The sequence below is a fragment of the Rhipicephalus microplus genome, chromosome 4 (assembly GCF_043290135.1).
Source record: "Rhipicephalus microplus isolate Deutch F79 chromosome 4, USDA_Rmic, whole genome shotgun sequence".
NCBI lineage: Eukaryota > Metazoa > Arthropoda > Arachnida > Ixodida > Ixodidae > Rhipicephalus > Rhipicephalus microplus.
The window spans coordinates 84,642,296-84,658,900 of record NC_134703.1 but is presented as its reverse complement, the minus strand read 5'-3'; the positions used below and the strand labels follow the sequence as shown (position 1 = coordinate 84,658,900).

Sequence of the window (16,605 nt, the reverse complement as noted above, 5' to 3'; positions counted from 1 at the left end):
GATGGACAGACAGACTAGCAGGCGGACGAGCGGATGGATAGACGCACGGACGTTCGGACAGATGGACGCACGAACAGACAGACAGATGCATGGACAGACTTACAGAAAAACGCTCGGACCGACGGTCAGACGCATGGATGGACGTACGGATGGTCGCGCGGACGGACGGAAGCTAGAATGAACGGACAGACAGAAGTACGGACGGGCTGATGGACGTTTCGCCTCACTTATCATCATTCACTCCGTGGATATGCTGTGATTTTTATGCTTTCCATGTTGCCTACTTTACGTAAACACTGGTTATTGTGTCGGCTTCCAGTGCTACTGAAGCCGTTTGTTGTTATGGCCTAATTTACAAACATACCAACTTGTAATTAACAACGGGGCCGTTTTTCAAGAGCAATATTTTCTTTTTTTTATTTGACTTTGTTTCTATGAAACTCAAGCAGTGTTAATTGCTTCTATGTGAATTACAAGATACGCTCAATTTGGGCTTAGGAGTGCCATGCAGTCTTATTTATTTAAATTGTATTTTACTTTGCATTTTATGAACAATTTGAGAGGACACCAGAGCAATCATTTCGAGTGAGCGTTAGTATAACCAGTAAAAACAGAGTGCTTTATTTCAATCACCAAGTTAAGAAACTCACTTCTTATACCGCCCATCTCTGTTCCGTCATGTCTTCTATAAGCCTTGAGTGCATACTTGACGCTTTGCAGCAGATATTTTAGCAGCTTGTTTTAAATAAAGTGTCGAAAAGGACGACTACAAAATAAAGTAAATACTCGCAGATTGATCCTCCGGGAAAGATTTTCGATTATGCAGGCGTAACAGTGGTGTTTAAAGGCATTGCTTGCCTTCAATGTCTATATCGAGTTTGCGTTCGCAACAGAATAGCTTTATAGCAAGGGCATCGAAACAACTAACAAAGAAAAGCACAGGTTCACAAACCAACATCAGCAGGCATTCCCAATAGGTGAGCAGCGGGGTCTTTTTGATCATTGGCCTTGTGCATGCGTAACCAAAAAGTTTGTTTGAAGCACCACACAGCTTTGTTTAGCTCAGTTTCCTTGAGTGGTTTTAATGGTCTTGTCTGCCAGTACACACGCATTCTTTATCATGCCGTGCACAGTTCAATGAGCACAATTTTCTAGTGCAATGTCTGAACGGGAGCTCTCTGGATTTGGCTTTTTGCAATGGTATCTCTCAATTTTATGGCTTCTTACAGTGAAAAGCTTTCTTTGGATCAAAGCTACATTCCTGCCGTATTTCTTCAGCATCGTTGCGATGACAAGCGCTGTGATGAAAGAGTTGCGATTGGAAGAGTGGGTTTATTTGATGGCGCGATTCTTTTGATTTGTCTTCAGCACTCTCTGCTTAGCAGATGGCTTCTTTTGAAGCGCTATGCTTGAAAAAAAAAATTAAATACCAAGTTTCTCAATAGAGAAACGCTTTTCATAGAAAAACGGAGGCGAAATCGATTAGCATCAGCCCCTTTGCATCTTCAAAAAAAAAATGCGGAAAGGGTCTTGTTTATTTTCGGATGAGGTATCTAGGGTATACTACCTTGTTCTTTGTTCGCCGTACTCCACAAAAGTTTTGTGAATTGATGAACACGGTGCTGTGCGCCAGAGGTAAAGAATACAAGCTCTTTTAAACAGAGCATCGTAAGCAACCGAGCGCCAGTGTCTACTCTCTCATGATTGAATAAAAACAGTTTTCGAAGAACATAGAAGAATCCTCAACTTCACAAAACCAGAAGCCTTTCTTCTCCTTGATGACGCAAATTGGCTGATTTGTTTAGTTTCGTTGAGCATGGACCAGTATTGACAAAGGGCGTTGCTATAGGATCAAAATGGGACAAGACAGTGTAAACAAAAAGCGTCGTGCAGAAGCGCTACGATTGTCTAGAAAATAATGATGCACGAACGCAGGAGAAAACGCAAACGTGTTTGGAAAGAATCCGCTGAAACTCTTGCTCTCCGAACACATTCCTTTGAACGAGACAATATACAAAAATGTGCACGAAGTGTTTACGATTGATTGATATGTGGGGTTTAACGCCCCAAAACCACCATATGATTATGAGAGACGCCGTAGTGGAGGGCTCCGGAAATTTACACCACCTGGGGTTCTTTAACGTGCACCCAAATCTGAGTACACGGGCCTACAACATTTCCGCCTCCATCGGAAATGCAGCCGCCGCAGCCGGGATTCGAACACGCGACGTGCGGGTCAGCAGCCAAGTACCTTAGCCACTAGACCACCGTGGCGGGGCACGAAGTGTTTACGACGATTGCCAAGGTAAACGAATTGTTGATTTTTATAATGCTTACGATACCTGCCTGCATGCTTACATATATTGTAGTTGTGCCATTCATGTAGGATTTGTTTCTAAATACGAAACATATCTTAGCTAAATGCAGGCACTTTGTGTACCCCTATCTATCTATCTATCTATCTATCTATCTATCTATCTATCTATCTATCTATCTATCTATCTATCTATCTATCTATCTATCTATCTATCTATCTATCTATCTATCTATCTATCTATCTATCTAACTATCTATCTATCTATCTATCTATCTATCTATCTATCTATCTATCTATCTATCTATCTATCTATCTATCTATCTATCTATCTATCTATCTATCTATCTATCTATCTATCTATCTATCTATCTATCTATCTATCTGTCTGTCTGTCTGTCTGTCTGTCCACTTACGACTTTTAGCTCTCCTGGCCGTTTTGAGAAAGGTATCAATGCCAAACTTGGTATGGCATAACATGACTGTATGTACATATTTGACTAGTTATAACATGAAAATCGTGACATGTATGTCATGAATGTCATGATGTATATTGCATGGTTCTGAAGCTCTTGCGGAGGTGTCGTTCACATGGCATGTTGCAAAACTGGTATTGTATAGCATGATTGCATAGCGAACACAAGCGACAGACCCTAACTTGAAAATCATGACATGACATAGAAATCATTACATGACTACATGCCACGCTCATGATGCGCTCGAGGCCGTTGTGCTAGCGTCACATATACCAAACTTGGTACTACAGCACATGAATGGATGACGAAGGTATGTGAGCGGTGTAAACATGATAATCATGAGATGCGTGTCACATAACAACATGACTACATGCCACACTGATGATGCAATTGCAGCCATTTCGCTAGCTTCACATATGCCAAATTTAGTATTACGGACCCCGCCGCGGTGGTCTAGTGGCTAAGGTATTCGTCTGCTGACCCGCAGGTCACGGGCTCAAATCCCGGCGGTGGCAGGTGCATTTCCGATGGAGGCGAAAATGTTGTAGGCCTGTGTGTTGAGATTTGGGGGCACGTTAAAGAACCCCAGGTGGTCGAAATTTCCGGATCCCTTCACTACGCCATCTCTCATAGTCATATGGTGGTTTTGGGACGTGAAACCCCACATATCAATGAATTTAGTATTATGGGACGCCAATTTGATGACGAAGGTGTGTGACTGGTGCAAACATGATAATCATGAAATGCGTGCCATGTGGGAACATGACTACATGCTACAGTGAAGGCGCCGATACATTTCGACATGACGCGGTGCGCGTGCTCGCCGGCGTTCCTTTCGTCGCGTCACGCCGGCGTTGCCACGCCTTGCGCCGGTCCCGCTCGAAGGTGCGCGCCGCACTGCTTTGCTTTGACACATGCGCATTTCAGTGCGTCCGGCGTCCCTCCGTCATGAAGAGAGGGAGGCGCAGTGTTGTCTGGGTAACGCATCGGCGCGAAATTAAGCATGTCACATTTCGCTCTGGTTGCCGTCGGGCCGTGCCGACGGACGCTGGTAACGCTTGGCGTCAGACTATAGAGTGCTCGCGTTTTGCTAATGTAGTGTCACCGTGCCAAGAGTGCGTGCGTGTCAACGCTACATTGCAGCATATTGGCCCTTTATGATGCGCTCGCGGCCGTCTTGCTAGCTCCACATATACCAAATTTGATGTTACGTGACGTGAATGAATCACAAAATATATGACTGGTGCAAACATGCTAATCCTGACACGTGTGTCATGTAAGAACATGACAACATGCCACGCTCATTGTGTGCTCGTGGCCGTTTCTCTAGCTCCACATATACTAAATTTGGTATCACGTGAAGTGAATAGATAACGAAGGTAAACAACACATCCAAACATAATAATCATGACAGGGAAGTCAGGTTCGGAATCATTTACCTCCACCTCATAATGTTGTGGTGATTTTATAGTGACATATCAACATTTCTAATTCGAGCTTCGCATATCAGCGATTCCCACTGTACGTGGGATCTGCCAATTTTTTCCACTACTAGTTATCAAGGAACCAATCTCTCTTCATTTTACCTACCTTAAAGCTGGTATAATTAAAAGGGAATGAAAATGACAGTTCAAAATTATGTAAAACAAAAAAGCCACGGCTCACCGACTATGTAAGAAAACGGATAACAACGCCACACGTTTTAAGAATAGAACAAGAACCACGGGTCACGGTCACCATGGCTGTACAAATAATTACGAAGCGAGGTAGACAGATAATTTTTATTAGGAAAAGGGAGTACCTATGGTCATCAAAGAGAGAGTGGATGAGGGGGAGGGTACAAAGTGAGAACTGAGGCTCCTTGAGCAGTTACGAATATTAAAACATTACATCGTGTATATGCAGTGATCGTCACGTCTCTACATAATGGTCGACTGGGCAAGATTCACGGAAGATTCCCGGTTTGCCAATGTACCTATGGAGCTTCACCCGCTAATCATCATTCACCCCATGAATACTTTGAGAATATTTATTTTTCAACAACGCACAGGAAAAGTCTCCCATCGGCATTACCTCGGAGGTCAAGAGCCAGTGCTTACATATACAGGGTGGCCAGGGAGGAGTTGTGCAGCGCAAGCAGTCGTTTTTTTTTTTCTGAATCTAGAAACTTGTAAGCTTCCGTCGGCGTTGCGAGACAAGAAAGAGGAAGCATAGGAGAGGATAGAGAGGGAAGGAGATCCTCATGCGCAATCAGGATGTAAACACCGTGGGGAGGGATGAATAGAATAGAGTGGGTAGATTGGGCGCATGTTAGGAGAGGCGGCCTGCGTAGGCTTTGCGGAGAGAGAGGGAGCATCGGAGAGGAGAGTGATGCACATGCAAATTGGGGTTGTAAATACTGTGGGGAGGGATGCCTAGAAGAGAGAGCGAAGAAAGGGTGCGTATGCTAGCAGACGCTGCCTGCGTTGTCGTTGCGAGGAGAGAGAGGGGGAATCATTGGAGCGGAGGGAGAAGGGGAGGAGACGCGCATGCGCAGTGCGGGAGAGAGAAAAACTGCGCAGCACTGAGGCACAAGGAACCGGCCCCAGGAAAAAGAAATGCTTCCATGGATGTTTCTCCTCTTTGTTACACAATTGATGCATTCAGGAGTTTAATCTCGAAACGTCAGGGCGAGCGAAGCGCTCGAGTGGTTGATATACGAAGAATATTTCTTGTGAATTGTCTCGTACCCTGGTTTGCATTGTACTTGGATGCCCGTTCTGCCTCCTATTCGGTGACTATCGTACGCGGTGAACTGATTTCACTTTGTTTTCTGCGTTTGCAACTGCATGAGGTGAAAAGCATGGAATCTTCACTGGTTCAAAGATTAGTGCTGACATCCAACCTGTCTTATGAATAAAGAAGTGATGGGAAGGAGATAGCGTTCGCAAGAACGTTAGCGAAAACTGCTGTCTCATCTTTGAACTCGATTTGGTTTAGGGGCCCTTTGATAACTCTGCATTTTCCTGTTTCGTGGATAAAAACACATGATTGTCATTTTTGCCTGTAAGATACTGAAGGTTCCGCTGCTGAGAAAGTGAAGGAATGTGCACTACCAGCTTGGAGGTAAAAAAAAAAAAAAAAACTTAGCAGTGTGCGTAGGGGAACTAGAAAAACAGAAAGAAAGAAAACAAAGAAATATTACATGACACACTTACATGCCGAATTCGTTGTTTTTTGCCCTCTTTCCCAATAAAAAAAAAGACTGCTAGATTTCCCGCACATTCAGCATCAGCCTGACTGCGCCCACTGCATGGCAAAGGCTTCCACCATGATCCGCCAATTAACCTGGTCTGGCGCTTTCTGCGGCCACGTTATGGCTGCTAACTTTTTAATTTCATCGGCCGTCCTAACTTTCTGTCTCCTCTTTGTGCGTTTGCCATCACTGGCAATTGAGCCAGTCGCCCTCATTCACTGACCAGTGCCTTCATTGGTAGCTGAAAATTGTCATGAAGCCATGCTTGGATATGTAGAACCAAGAAAGTCAAAAAGCACTTTTTCGCATTCTTTTGTTCACCTGGAAACACTTATGAATAATTCATCAAAAGACTAGGGACACATCGAATTCGGCTAAGTCGCTTCCGATACGTAGTAGAGGAGCTGCCAGCACGTATTGTTCACTCACCGATGACAAGCAGCGAAGTCTCGTGGTTGCGTGTACGATCTTTTCGGAAGTCGACGCGGCACCTGTAGACGCCCGAATCCGTCACCGCGAGGTCCTGCAGCCTGAGCCCAGGCGTCGGCTGGGTGACGAAGTAGGCGCGCGTTCCCCAGGCGATGGATGAGTGTCGCGCCTGCGACACGTCCCCGCGCCGCGCATCCACCGAGTAGACGGGCGTGGGCAGGGCGTCCTTGTACCACAACACAAGTGCCACTGAGTCGTTGTCTGGGGACAAGTCGCATGGTAGCAGTGCCTCGCCACCTGCCAGCGCCGTCACGTGTGCCACTGCATTGAATTAAGGGTGCGGAAATGTATCGTCAGTTGGCTGAGTTGTTCTTAAATATTCAGGTCAGTAGACAATTTCTTGTAATTCACAAGCTGGCATGCTTCAGAGTAAGCTACTTGTAGAAAAACCTTAAGATTGAGAAAAAAACAGTTTTTTATTTTTCTCATACCTAAAAAATGAATTCCATTTCAAGCCAGCATATGAAGCCGATTCTGTTATGTGACAAGAAATGAGACTGGGGGAAATAAATAAAAACAAAGACACAAGACTGCTTTCCAGTGGCGCCTCTATAAATAAACCAAGTAGCGTGCGTCTCCGTATATCATAAGACGAAATTCACTAAAGCTGGGACCAATGCTGTTTATGTGAAAGTGGGCAGAGGATAAAAGATTGCGAACTTCATTTTTAAAATTTGAGATTCCAAATCATTTATTCAGTTGAGCAGTGCTGTCTACTCAATGGCGTATGGCCGAGGTATCAAACCAATGCTTATACTAGAAGGAAGATAGGAGGAAGATAGGCAAGAATGCTATGACAGTGATCAACTGCAGAACCCTCTGAAGCGAAGTGCCTCACTGTGTGACGGCAAGCCGTTGTTTTCATCAGCGAGGTCCCCGTGTACTAGCAGTGGGCAGTCTAGCGGGCCTGTACTATCATAGAAGACCTCGAAAGGTGTTCCGCGAATGGTGGACTTCCGACAGCCTACCTTGAGCAAAAGTGACAATTATTGGACAAAGTTTATTTAATTTCAACTCAACAGAACAATGCATACCCAGCGACCCATGCTTGTACTAATTGTTGGCTTGGGCCCCTGATTTTGCAGCACAGCAGCCCTAGTCACTAGTCATTACTTCCTTTTGCAGAGCTAGACATTAAGCTTTCAGAACGCTAGTCTATTGCGCATTTTGTATCTTATATCTATGTCACAGCTATACGAAAGCGGTTGATAGCGGCCAACGTGTTGCGCGCTGGAACTTAGCATGAGGTTTGATTCCCATGCAGCCACTTTTCAAAAAGGACGAATACGGAAAAATCTGTGCAACTAAATCTTGGTGTGCGTCAGTTTTCATCATGTAACTGAAATTTATGTGACGGAGTATATATATCCCACTAATGCTAATCTCATATACATGTGGTGGTTTTTGCACTAATCACATCGTTTTTTCTTCAGCGCTGCTATAGTTGCCTTGTTGTGCTGTCATTACATCGAGAATAGCGTTTCTTCTGCATGAAGAAGGCTACGCATTAAGAAACGAGGAGTGCATCCTGCTTTAAAATGGACAAAAGATTCCTTGTAGGGTGCACCGATTGACTCTGACCGATCTAAGTGAATGTTCGGGCGCCTTCTTATGAAATTGACATAGTGTACACAGAGATTAGTGTTCTTACTTACCAATTTGAGCTTATTGGGTAAAAGAAAAATATTTGCATGCACAAGTATTTCTCATTACCAAATAAGCGCAAAGCTGCTAAGATGTGATGTTCTCTGCTACACTGCACTGATTTTAAAAGTTCAAGTTCATTGTAATCTTTGAAAGGTACCTAATAGTTATAATAATGCAGTTATAATAATATCCTAACAGTTGTATTAATAACCAATGCAATTGTTTAGGTTTTTTTGCATACTGTGCCCAGAGTGTAATAAATGTTATGAATTAGCAGATCTTCTAAGAAGAACTACTTTTGGAGGGGTGTTAGTTGTAATATTATGGTTGTGAGCCGGCTTTATACTTCACGCACAAGTATCAGATTAGGCTGCTGCCGGAAACATGAAGTAGAGAGATAGGACTGACAGGCGCTGGCTTACCTGCGCTTGTCTGTGTTTTTTTTCTACTTCGTGTTTCCGTTCGCTTTTTTTTGCGTAGTACATTATAAATCAGTACGAACTTGTTAAACTAGCCATTCTTCCGTAGATATTAGTTTTATTTCTTATATAGAATCCTATTGCTTATCTTTGGAGAATATTGCCTCGAGAGGCATAGGCAGATTTGCGTGTTAGTTTTCCATTCTACAAACTTACTTTTTAAAATAATATTTCTACGGGTCTCCACGAATACCTTGAAGTTTCTTATTTGATCTATCGTGGGAGTGCTCTTTCTCTAACGCCGCTGGCATACTCTGAACCCCACCAGCTTAGTTGGATGACGTCAGCAGAAAAGTCAGTCATAACAATGCAGTGTTTGATAGTGTTCGTTGTTTGTACATAGCTATGAAAAATTTAGATGGCACGCAATGCACGACTGCCCCACTGATTGTCGCTAGAGGATCTTAAAAATAAGGCGTCAGCTTGCAGTGTCATTTGGACCTTTGCCGCTACGGTGTCGCTACGATTTTGCCGCTACGTTACTCAGTCACCAAAATGGTGTGTTCCTAAGCAGGGAAGCACGCACCAAAAAAGAGGTACTGTGGACTGCGAATTTTCTCTGCGGGAAACTGCGTCATCGTAGCTAGCCAATTTCTATGGGCTTTTCGTTCATGCAGCATGCGTGCTGTATTTACTGGCCTCAGGCTCCAAGCTAAGGTAATGTTTGATATCAACCTCGTTTGATTTGCTCTTGTAGGGCTGAATGCGTGAGCATAGTAGACGTTCTTATGAGCACTTTTACCTTTTCCGCCATGGATCTAGAAAGACGTGCGTGGCTGCCTGCCAACAACCAAGGAGGTGCTCGAGGTGCTAGTCTGTCCATGTAGAATAGATTATGGCTGATGGTGCGCGAGGGATAGCAGCTTAAGAATTAATGTTCACCAAGTCGAGCTCTCTTGTTTCGTGCATAAAGCATAGGGGAGAAAAAATTATTTAAATTAGGTGCGGAATTTTGTTTTAGTTACGGCCAAGTATTCGCAATAGATTTTGCGAGTGACAAAAGGCGGTTGTCAATATACTGAAAATATTAACTTGTTGCATCAAGGCATTAGTGTTGTCCTAATGCAGAGAGGAAACGAATATGAAAGGATGAACAAGGTGCCATAATCGAATCCACGAATATCATCATTCATGAGACAGAAAAAGAATAATTGGTTCCGTGGTACACAGAAGGTACACGACTCGCGATGGTTATGTTGACATGGCACATGCATGAAGCATGTTGTCCTGTCGTCAGGATGCAACTGGTCGCCATGACGAGCAGTTGCACCCTGACGAGATGCGGCAACTCCTGACAGCGGACGTGTCTATTTAAACCACAGGTACACAAATCTACGCACCATTATGGCAGGGGTGATCTGAGACAGCAGACTGTTGCTAGCATAAAACTAATACTACTCTTCTGGAAACGTTCTGTGAAGTTGAACGAAAATTGTGGGAAGCAAAAAACGAAGTAAAAGGAAGGAATAAAATTAGTCACGCGTAAGGTAAAGCCGACAGAGAAAAGAAAATTATATATGTCGTGAAGCTAGCAAGGTAACACAGTGAGAATTGTGCAGCTGCAAAATCACTTTGTTGGCCCTACTGACACTGTACTTTCATGTTTAATGAGTACTGCTCTTACCGGTGACGCAGCGAGCCATGAATAAATGTTAACATAGTTAACGCTTTGTTATGCTCCCGCAAGTGTTTGGATAAGATGACCCACAGGTTAGAAAAATAGGGCCGTTAATATGAAAATATCAATAGAAACTGGAGAAGTTGATAAAGCTTTGTTTAAGATACTATATTTTCAAAATAAATGAGTACACACGAATCTAACATAGTAGTGTTAATAAAACTAAAATTTAACACGTGACAATTACCTTCAATCACAAACGGGAACACACCGTCGAACTACGCATTCTCATGAGGAAAGAGAAAGAGAAAAATACACGCATATCCACAAAGTGGATGCTAACGATGAACCAAAGTTAGAACCTATGGTTCATAACATCTACCTTGAAATTGCAGACTACTCTAAAGTATGAATGGATGCATGGACGGATGATCGGCTGGACGGATTGGCGATTTTTAAACCACATTTGTCCTCTGTAGATGGTATTGTGTGCCGATGTCTTTTACATGCGTTATGACTGTGCACGGCGCTTGAATGGATTGCAGCCGGATGTACGTCTAGACTTTGATTCTAGATCAAGGAGTGGATTAAGCATCAAGGAGCTTTGATTCTAGATCTTCAAAGGACTGTACAACTTGTACGTGTCTTGTTTACCTTAGAAACTCTGCGGGTAAAGTAATGGGATAATATTTTTCACAACCCAAATTTATATAACGTTTGTTCACTAGTGAATGCCGCATTCACTATTCCAAGTTTATTAGCTAATGACTACGTAGATTTCTAAGCGTAACCTCAGTTGCATGCAAATCACCAAACCGTCACAGTCTTTTACGTACGCACAAGAACAGTGCAGCCAGTCTACCACCAAAACAAATGGCCACATGATAACTGAAGTGGCACGTTTTGATAAAATTTCAAAAAAGTATTGAAGCATATTGCTGGGAAAAAATAATTATATTTTTAATGAGTTCAAAGAACATGAAAAAAAACACTGATGACAAAATGAAGAGCAAATAAGAAAGTGCGAAAAGCAAACAAAACGATTAACGGATGACCTAACAAAATATCACTGAACCACGAAGTTTAAACAGAATAAAATCATGTTTTTAATGCGCCGATTCCTCATTAGTATTATGATATTCAGTAATAGTCAAAGGTGGCTTTTGTCAAACATTATCCACTTCCAAATATTTCGTTTGATCGTCTTTTTTTGTTTTCATCCTTCCGTAATCTTTGTTCTAATTTCTGTTTGTGCATTTCACTGCTTCCAACAAGCTAATTTGAAAAAAAAATATTGTTAATTTTTTTACAATAAAACAAATGTAGCTGCAACCTTAAAAACTGCCAGGCCTGCACAAAACGCGCAGCACTGTCACAGCGAAAACTGGAAGAGCAGCCTTTCAGAGTCTTTTAACACCCTTTATGTAGCTGCTGCAAGCACACTTGCATGGTACCCAATAGGACATTAATCCTTGTGTAGTAGGCAGGCGTTATCTATGCCATCCTTCGTCATTCTCAAGAGAACCACGGTACCCGGTGCACCTTGTGAATTGGGGCTGACGACAATGAGGAATTATGACAGAAGCTTTGCAATCCCCAACAATGCAAAATGCAAAAACATGGACGTAGCCTAACGCCTGACATGTACTGTGAAGCTCGACTGTGAAGAAGCTGCCCGGGCTCAGGATCGGGCGGCAGTATCGTTATTTTTCTTTGAGAGTTCGTTATTTTCCGGTAACTGTTGCGGTCTTTCTCTGCTGAAGCGAGTCATTCGATCTTGATCTCATTTTCTTCCCCCGGCCAAGGGCACTCCCCTTGGTTAGCTTCCACTCCCGCCAAGGATTAGCCGATAGACTATTTGTTACGCAGTGGGACGAGAAGTGTCCCTGTGGCGCTGGTACCTACAGATGGGGGCAGTATTCCGATGAAGAACCCAAAGGCGATTCAAGTGGAGCTTCGAAAAGCCACTTCGAATTTGCAGGAGATCACTGAGGTCCGCCAGTTTGGTCGCGAAAGCATCATATGCTGTTCCGCAGATCAGGAATGCTTTCGTGAGCTCCTGCAATGTTCCGAATTCACAGCGCTTCCGGTAAGCCCATTTATTCCGGCACACCTCGCATGCTCGAAAGGATTAGTCCGTGGTGTAGACACAAGCCTGACACCTGCAGAAGTGCTCGATTTGTTTTCGGGGGCGGGTGTAATTTCAGTGTACAGGTGCATCCGTACAATTGATAACATCAAATCCCCAACGGAAACGGTGATAGTCACCTTTTTGGGAACACTCCGACCTTCCGAAATTAAGGCATGGCCACTGATCTATAACGTAGAGCCACTTTCCCCCAAACCCCTGCAGTGTTTGAAATGTTGGCGATAAGGACACAGCGTCAGAGGGTGCCGTCGGTGTGGTGAAAATCATGACAGCCGCAAGTGCAGCTCTGAGAAATAGAGGTGCTGCTTATGTAATGGGGCGCACCCTGCAGACTCCGCAGACTGTGCAGCAAAAGAAAGGGATCTTGCCATATTGGATATTGTAGAACGCAAGCGGTGCTCTCGGAGAGAAGCCGTTGCAGAAATGCAGGGGAGATCTAAAGGATATGCCGGTGTTGCAGCACGTAACACCACCGCCTTGGATGCATCTATCGCAACATCTATCGCAGAGGCCATAGAGAAGGCTACGGAGGAGGCAATGGAAGGCCTCGGAAACAACCTTTTTGAAAGCTTGGCACAATTGGTTTTCAATCAACTATCTCAAATTCTAGGTGTAGCATCTACGAACGATTGGGATCCTCAGACATCATTGGTATCGCAGCGTACGAAAATAGATAGTGCGACAACACGTCAGCGAGCGGTTTCTCTTGAGGCAGGGACTTCCAAAACAAAGGAAGACGGTGATCTAACGGATGATTCGGAAGCATGTGCAGATATGGATGTGGACTCTCATAAGGCTCTGAAGCGAACCCAATCTCCCCAATCGAAAAATTCTTCGCATAATTCAAAATCTAAAAAGTATCTATCCAAAAAAGAATTCTTTGAGAACATGTCTAAGAAAGACTTTTTGCGAAAGGACATTTTGGAAAAAGCAGTTTCTGCGACGGTTCTGTCGTCAATATAGGTTCACTAACCATATTACAGTGGAATTGCAGATCTATATTTTTCGCAGCCACAGACCTATCATACCTTTTTTTCACAACTTTCCCCGAACATTATATCACTGCAAGAAACCTGGCTTTCAACCAGCCAGAAGTTTTACCTAAAAAATTATCGGCTATTTTGATTGGACTGACCTAGCAGAGGTGGTGGGCTTGGTGTCTTGATAGCAACTAAGTTTAGTCACAAAGCTACGATCTCTTATCGTTGTGTGACTCCAGATTGTGAAATTTTGATAGTAGACATAATATTACCCGACAGTTCTCCCTTCTCGTTTGTAAATGTTTATTTCCCAGCCGGGGTGCAAGACACACGAAGTCTAGACGATATGTTCTCTGCCTGCAAAAAGGATATATTAATCACTGGAGACTTCAATTCACATCATGTGGCTTGGGGTTTTAAAACAGATCTAAGCGGAAAACGCTTGTGGGAATAGGTTATTGACAAGAATTTATCTTCTTTAAATTCGCAATCTGCTGCTTTTGTCCGAGGTCTCTCTAAATCTGTAATTGACTTGACATTTTCAAGCTCATCTCTAAATATATGTTCGTGGCAAACTTAAGACTGTGCTACTGACAGTGACCACTTGCCTATTAGTTTTGTACTGAAATTTCCGAAAATACATGTCGCCGAAAAGGCCCGCTCATTCCTCAGCTATAGAATATTAGAAAAAGACTTGAGGGCTACTTTTGATCACCGCAAGGACATACAAGGTGACATTAGGTTTATGAGTCTGTGTGCAGTGTTAAAAATATCAGTAAAAATGCCACTTTTAAATTAAAATTGGCCACAAGAGGTTCTTTTACTTCATGGTGAACTGAAGAGTGCATGAGGAGCTATAGAAAACGGAAAGCTGCATGGAAACAACAGTTGGTCAACCAATGTCCAAAAAATTGGTGTGATTATAAATTCGCAGCAGCAGACTTCAAACGCACAGTAAGTACAGCAATAGATGGTTATAATATGAAACGACATTATTATCCTTCTAGGGCTAAAAACAAAAGAGTGCTCTTCAGATTTTTAAGATCTCAAAAGATGTTACTACCCACTGAAAATATTGTCTCTTCTGTTCTCTCCGCCTTGAACTCTCTCATTTAGTAGAAAATATACCGAAAGGGCTCCAAGATAGATTTATGTCAACTATACCACTGCACATTGTGATCCCAATGGCAGGCGAGGATTTCAAGGAGTATACTTTAGATGAGCTGGCAGAGATAATAAGGCACTTATCTCCTTCAGCACCTGGACCAGACGGGGTAACAAATGCAACAATAAAAGTAATATTCGAGACTTTTCCAACTGAAGTACTTAATCTGGTGAATTTTTCGTTCACAAAATCATGGACATCTGCGGAATGGAAGCTGTCTAAAGGGATTCCACTTCTTAAAAAGCAAGAAAAAAGATGCGCCTTTGACAATGTAAGGCCGATATCACTCAAGTTATATGTGGTTAAGCTAATTGAAAGAGTTTTGAATGCCCGGGTAAAGAAATATATTAATAATAACGCAATATTAAACCCCAGTCAAATTGGTTTCAGATCCCGTTGCTCAATATGGTCTGCCCATGTTGATTTAGAGAGCCGAATACAGCTGGCTCGGCGTCGGCGCCAGTACTGTGCGTTAGTTACTCTAGATTTCGGTAAAGCGTACGATAGGGTTGAGCAATCAACTTTATTAAAACCGATAGAATATCACCATTTTCCCAACTATATCACTGTCGGAGTTTTTAAGAGGGAGAGAATATTACTGCTTTAAAGATGGGTGCTCGTCGAATAGATATAAGCAGACACGTGGCGTACCACAGGGGGCTGTCCTGTCACCAGTTTTATTTAGCATTTTCTTAAACTCCATTCCATCAACTAAGTATATTCAGTTACATGTGTGCGTGGACGATATTGCTTTCTTTGCAAGTAATACCGACATTCAATCCCTATAAGGAGTCTACAAAATTATCTCAGTATGATAGAAAGATGGCTTGAAAATATTCATATGACACTGAACGTAAAGAAAAGTGTGCTTTTTGCATTCTCTTTTCTGCAGCCTATCTAAATCTCGCTAATGTACAGTAATGAGCTCATTCCGCAGGCGTGTTCCCTAAAATATTTGGGCATCATATATAATGACACAATAAATTGGAGAAGACACATTGATGATGTGTACTCCAAGGCAACACGGGCCATAGGGTGGCTACGGAAGCTCGCAAACCGTAAAGCGGGCTTAAGAAGAGCTGTGCTAATAATGATATATAAACTTTATTTGCGGCCCATCACGGAATTCGGATGTGTATTATTTTCTGGCAGCGCAGCTTATAAAATGAGACCCCTAATACTGCTGGAAAGAGAAGCGTTGCGTTTGTGTCTGGGTCTACGAAAATTTGTTGCAAATAACGTGTTGTATATGGAAGCTCGCCTACCTTCTCTGCTAAATAGGTTTAAAATTCTTACTGTGCAAGCATTCCTAAAGATATATAGTTCACACCAAAGACTCTCTTTCACGCTTTCATTCAAGAACCGGCTTAATTTTTCGAAACACATTGGTCGCGACTACACACGCCGCAAATAGTATTTGCACAAGCGCTACTACAGCAACTGAATGTAAAAATTAAGCATACTGGTCCAATGCACAACCTAAAGTCAATGCTTAGCATACAATTTGATGATATATTTTCTCATGACGAGAAACAATTGGCACATAGGTACCTAAATGACCAGTTAGCACATTATCTAGCTCACCTAGAGATAAGCAATATCACTGCGACTAATGCATCTGTGTCAAAAGAAAAGGCTAGGATTGGCATCTTCTCTCCTTCTTTGGACTGGTCCTTTTTGATTCGACTCCAAGATTATACCCCCGTATTCATGGCAGAATTATTGGCCATTGTTCTTGCTTTACGCAAATTGCCCTGAAGCGAATCATTAGCAGTTATCATTACAGGTTCGTTATCAGTTTGTAATGCACTTTCTGCGGCAGTAAATGCAGATCTGATTAATACGTTTCGGCATATGGTACCAAAAAACGTAAAAAAACTGCATTTGCTATGGGTACCGGGTCACTGTGGATTAGATTTGAACAAAATGGCGGACTCTTTAGCAGCAGTATCCCTGAGTGGGCCCATCATCTCAGTTTTGACAGATACAGCTTACGGGACAGCGCTAAGGTTCCGAAATGCTTGCCTGCAATGGGGAAAAGGTAATTTAGATA

The 16,605-nt window shown here is 42.9% G+C and overlaps 1 protein-coding gene across 1 annotated transcript in view; it reads right to left on the bottom strand.

Annotated features, from left to right (window-relative positions):
- Positions 1-16,605, bottom strand: part of LOC119172765 (cell surface glycoprotein MUC18) — a 231,070-nt gene that overhangs the window by 31,299 nt on the left and 183,166 nt on the right. Inside the window, exon 3 of the mRNA XM_075893213.1 lies at positions 6,455-6,775. Within this exon, the coding sequence (XP_075749328.1) occupies positions 6,455-6,775 (321 nt within the window). The remainder of the gene's footprint in view (positions 1-6,454; positions 6,776-16,605) is intronic.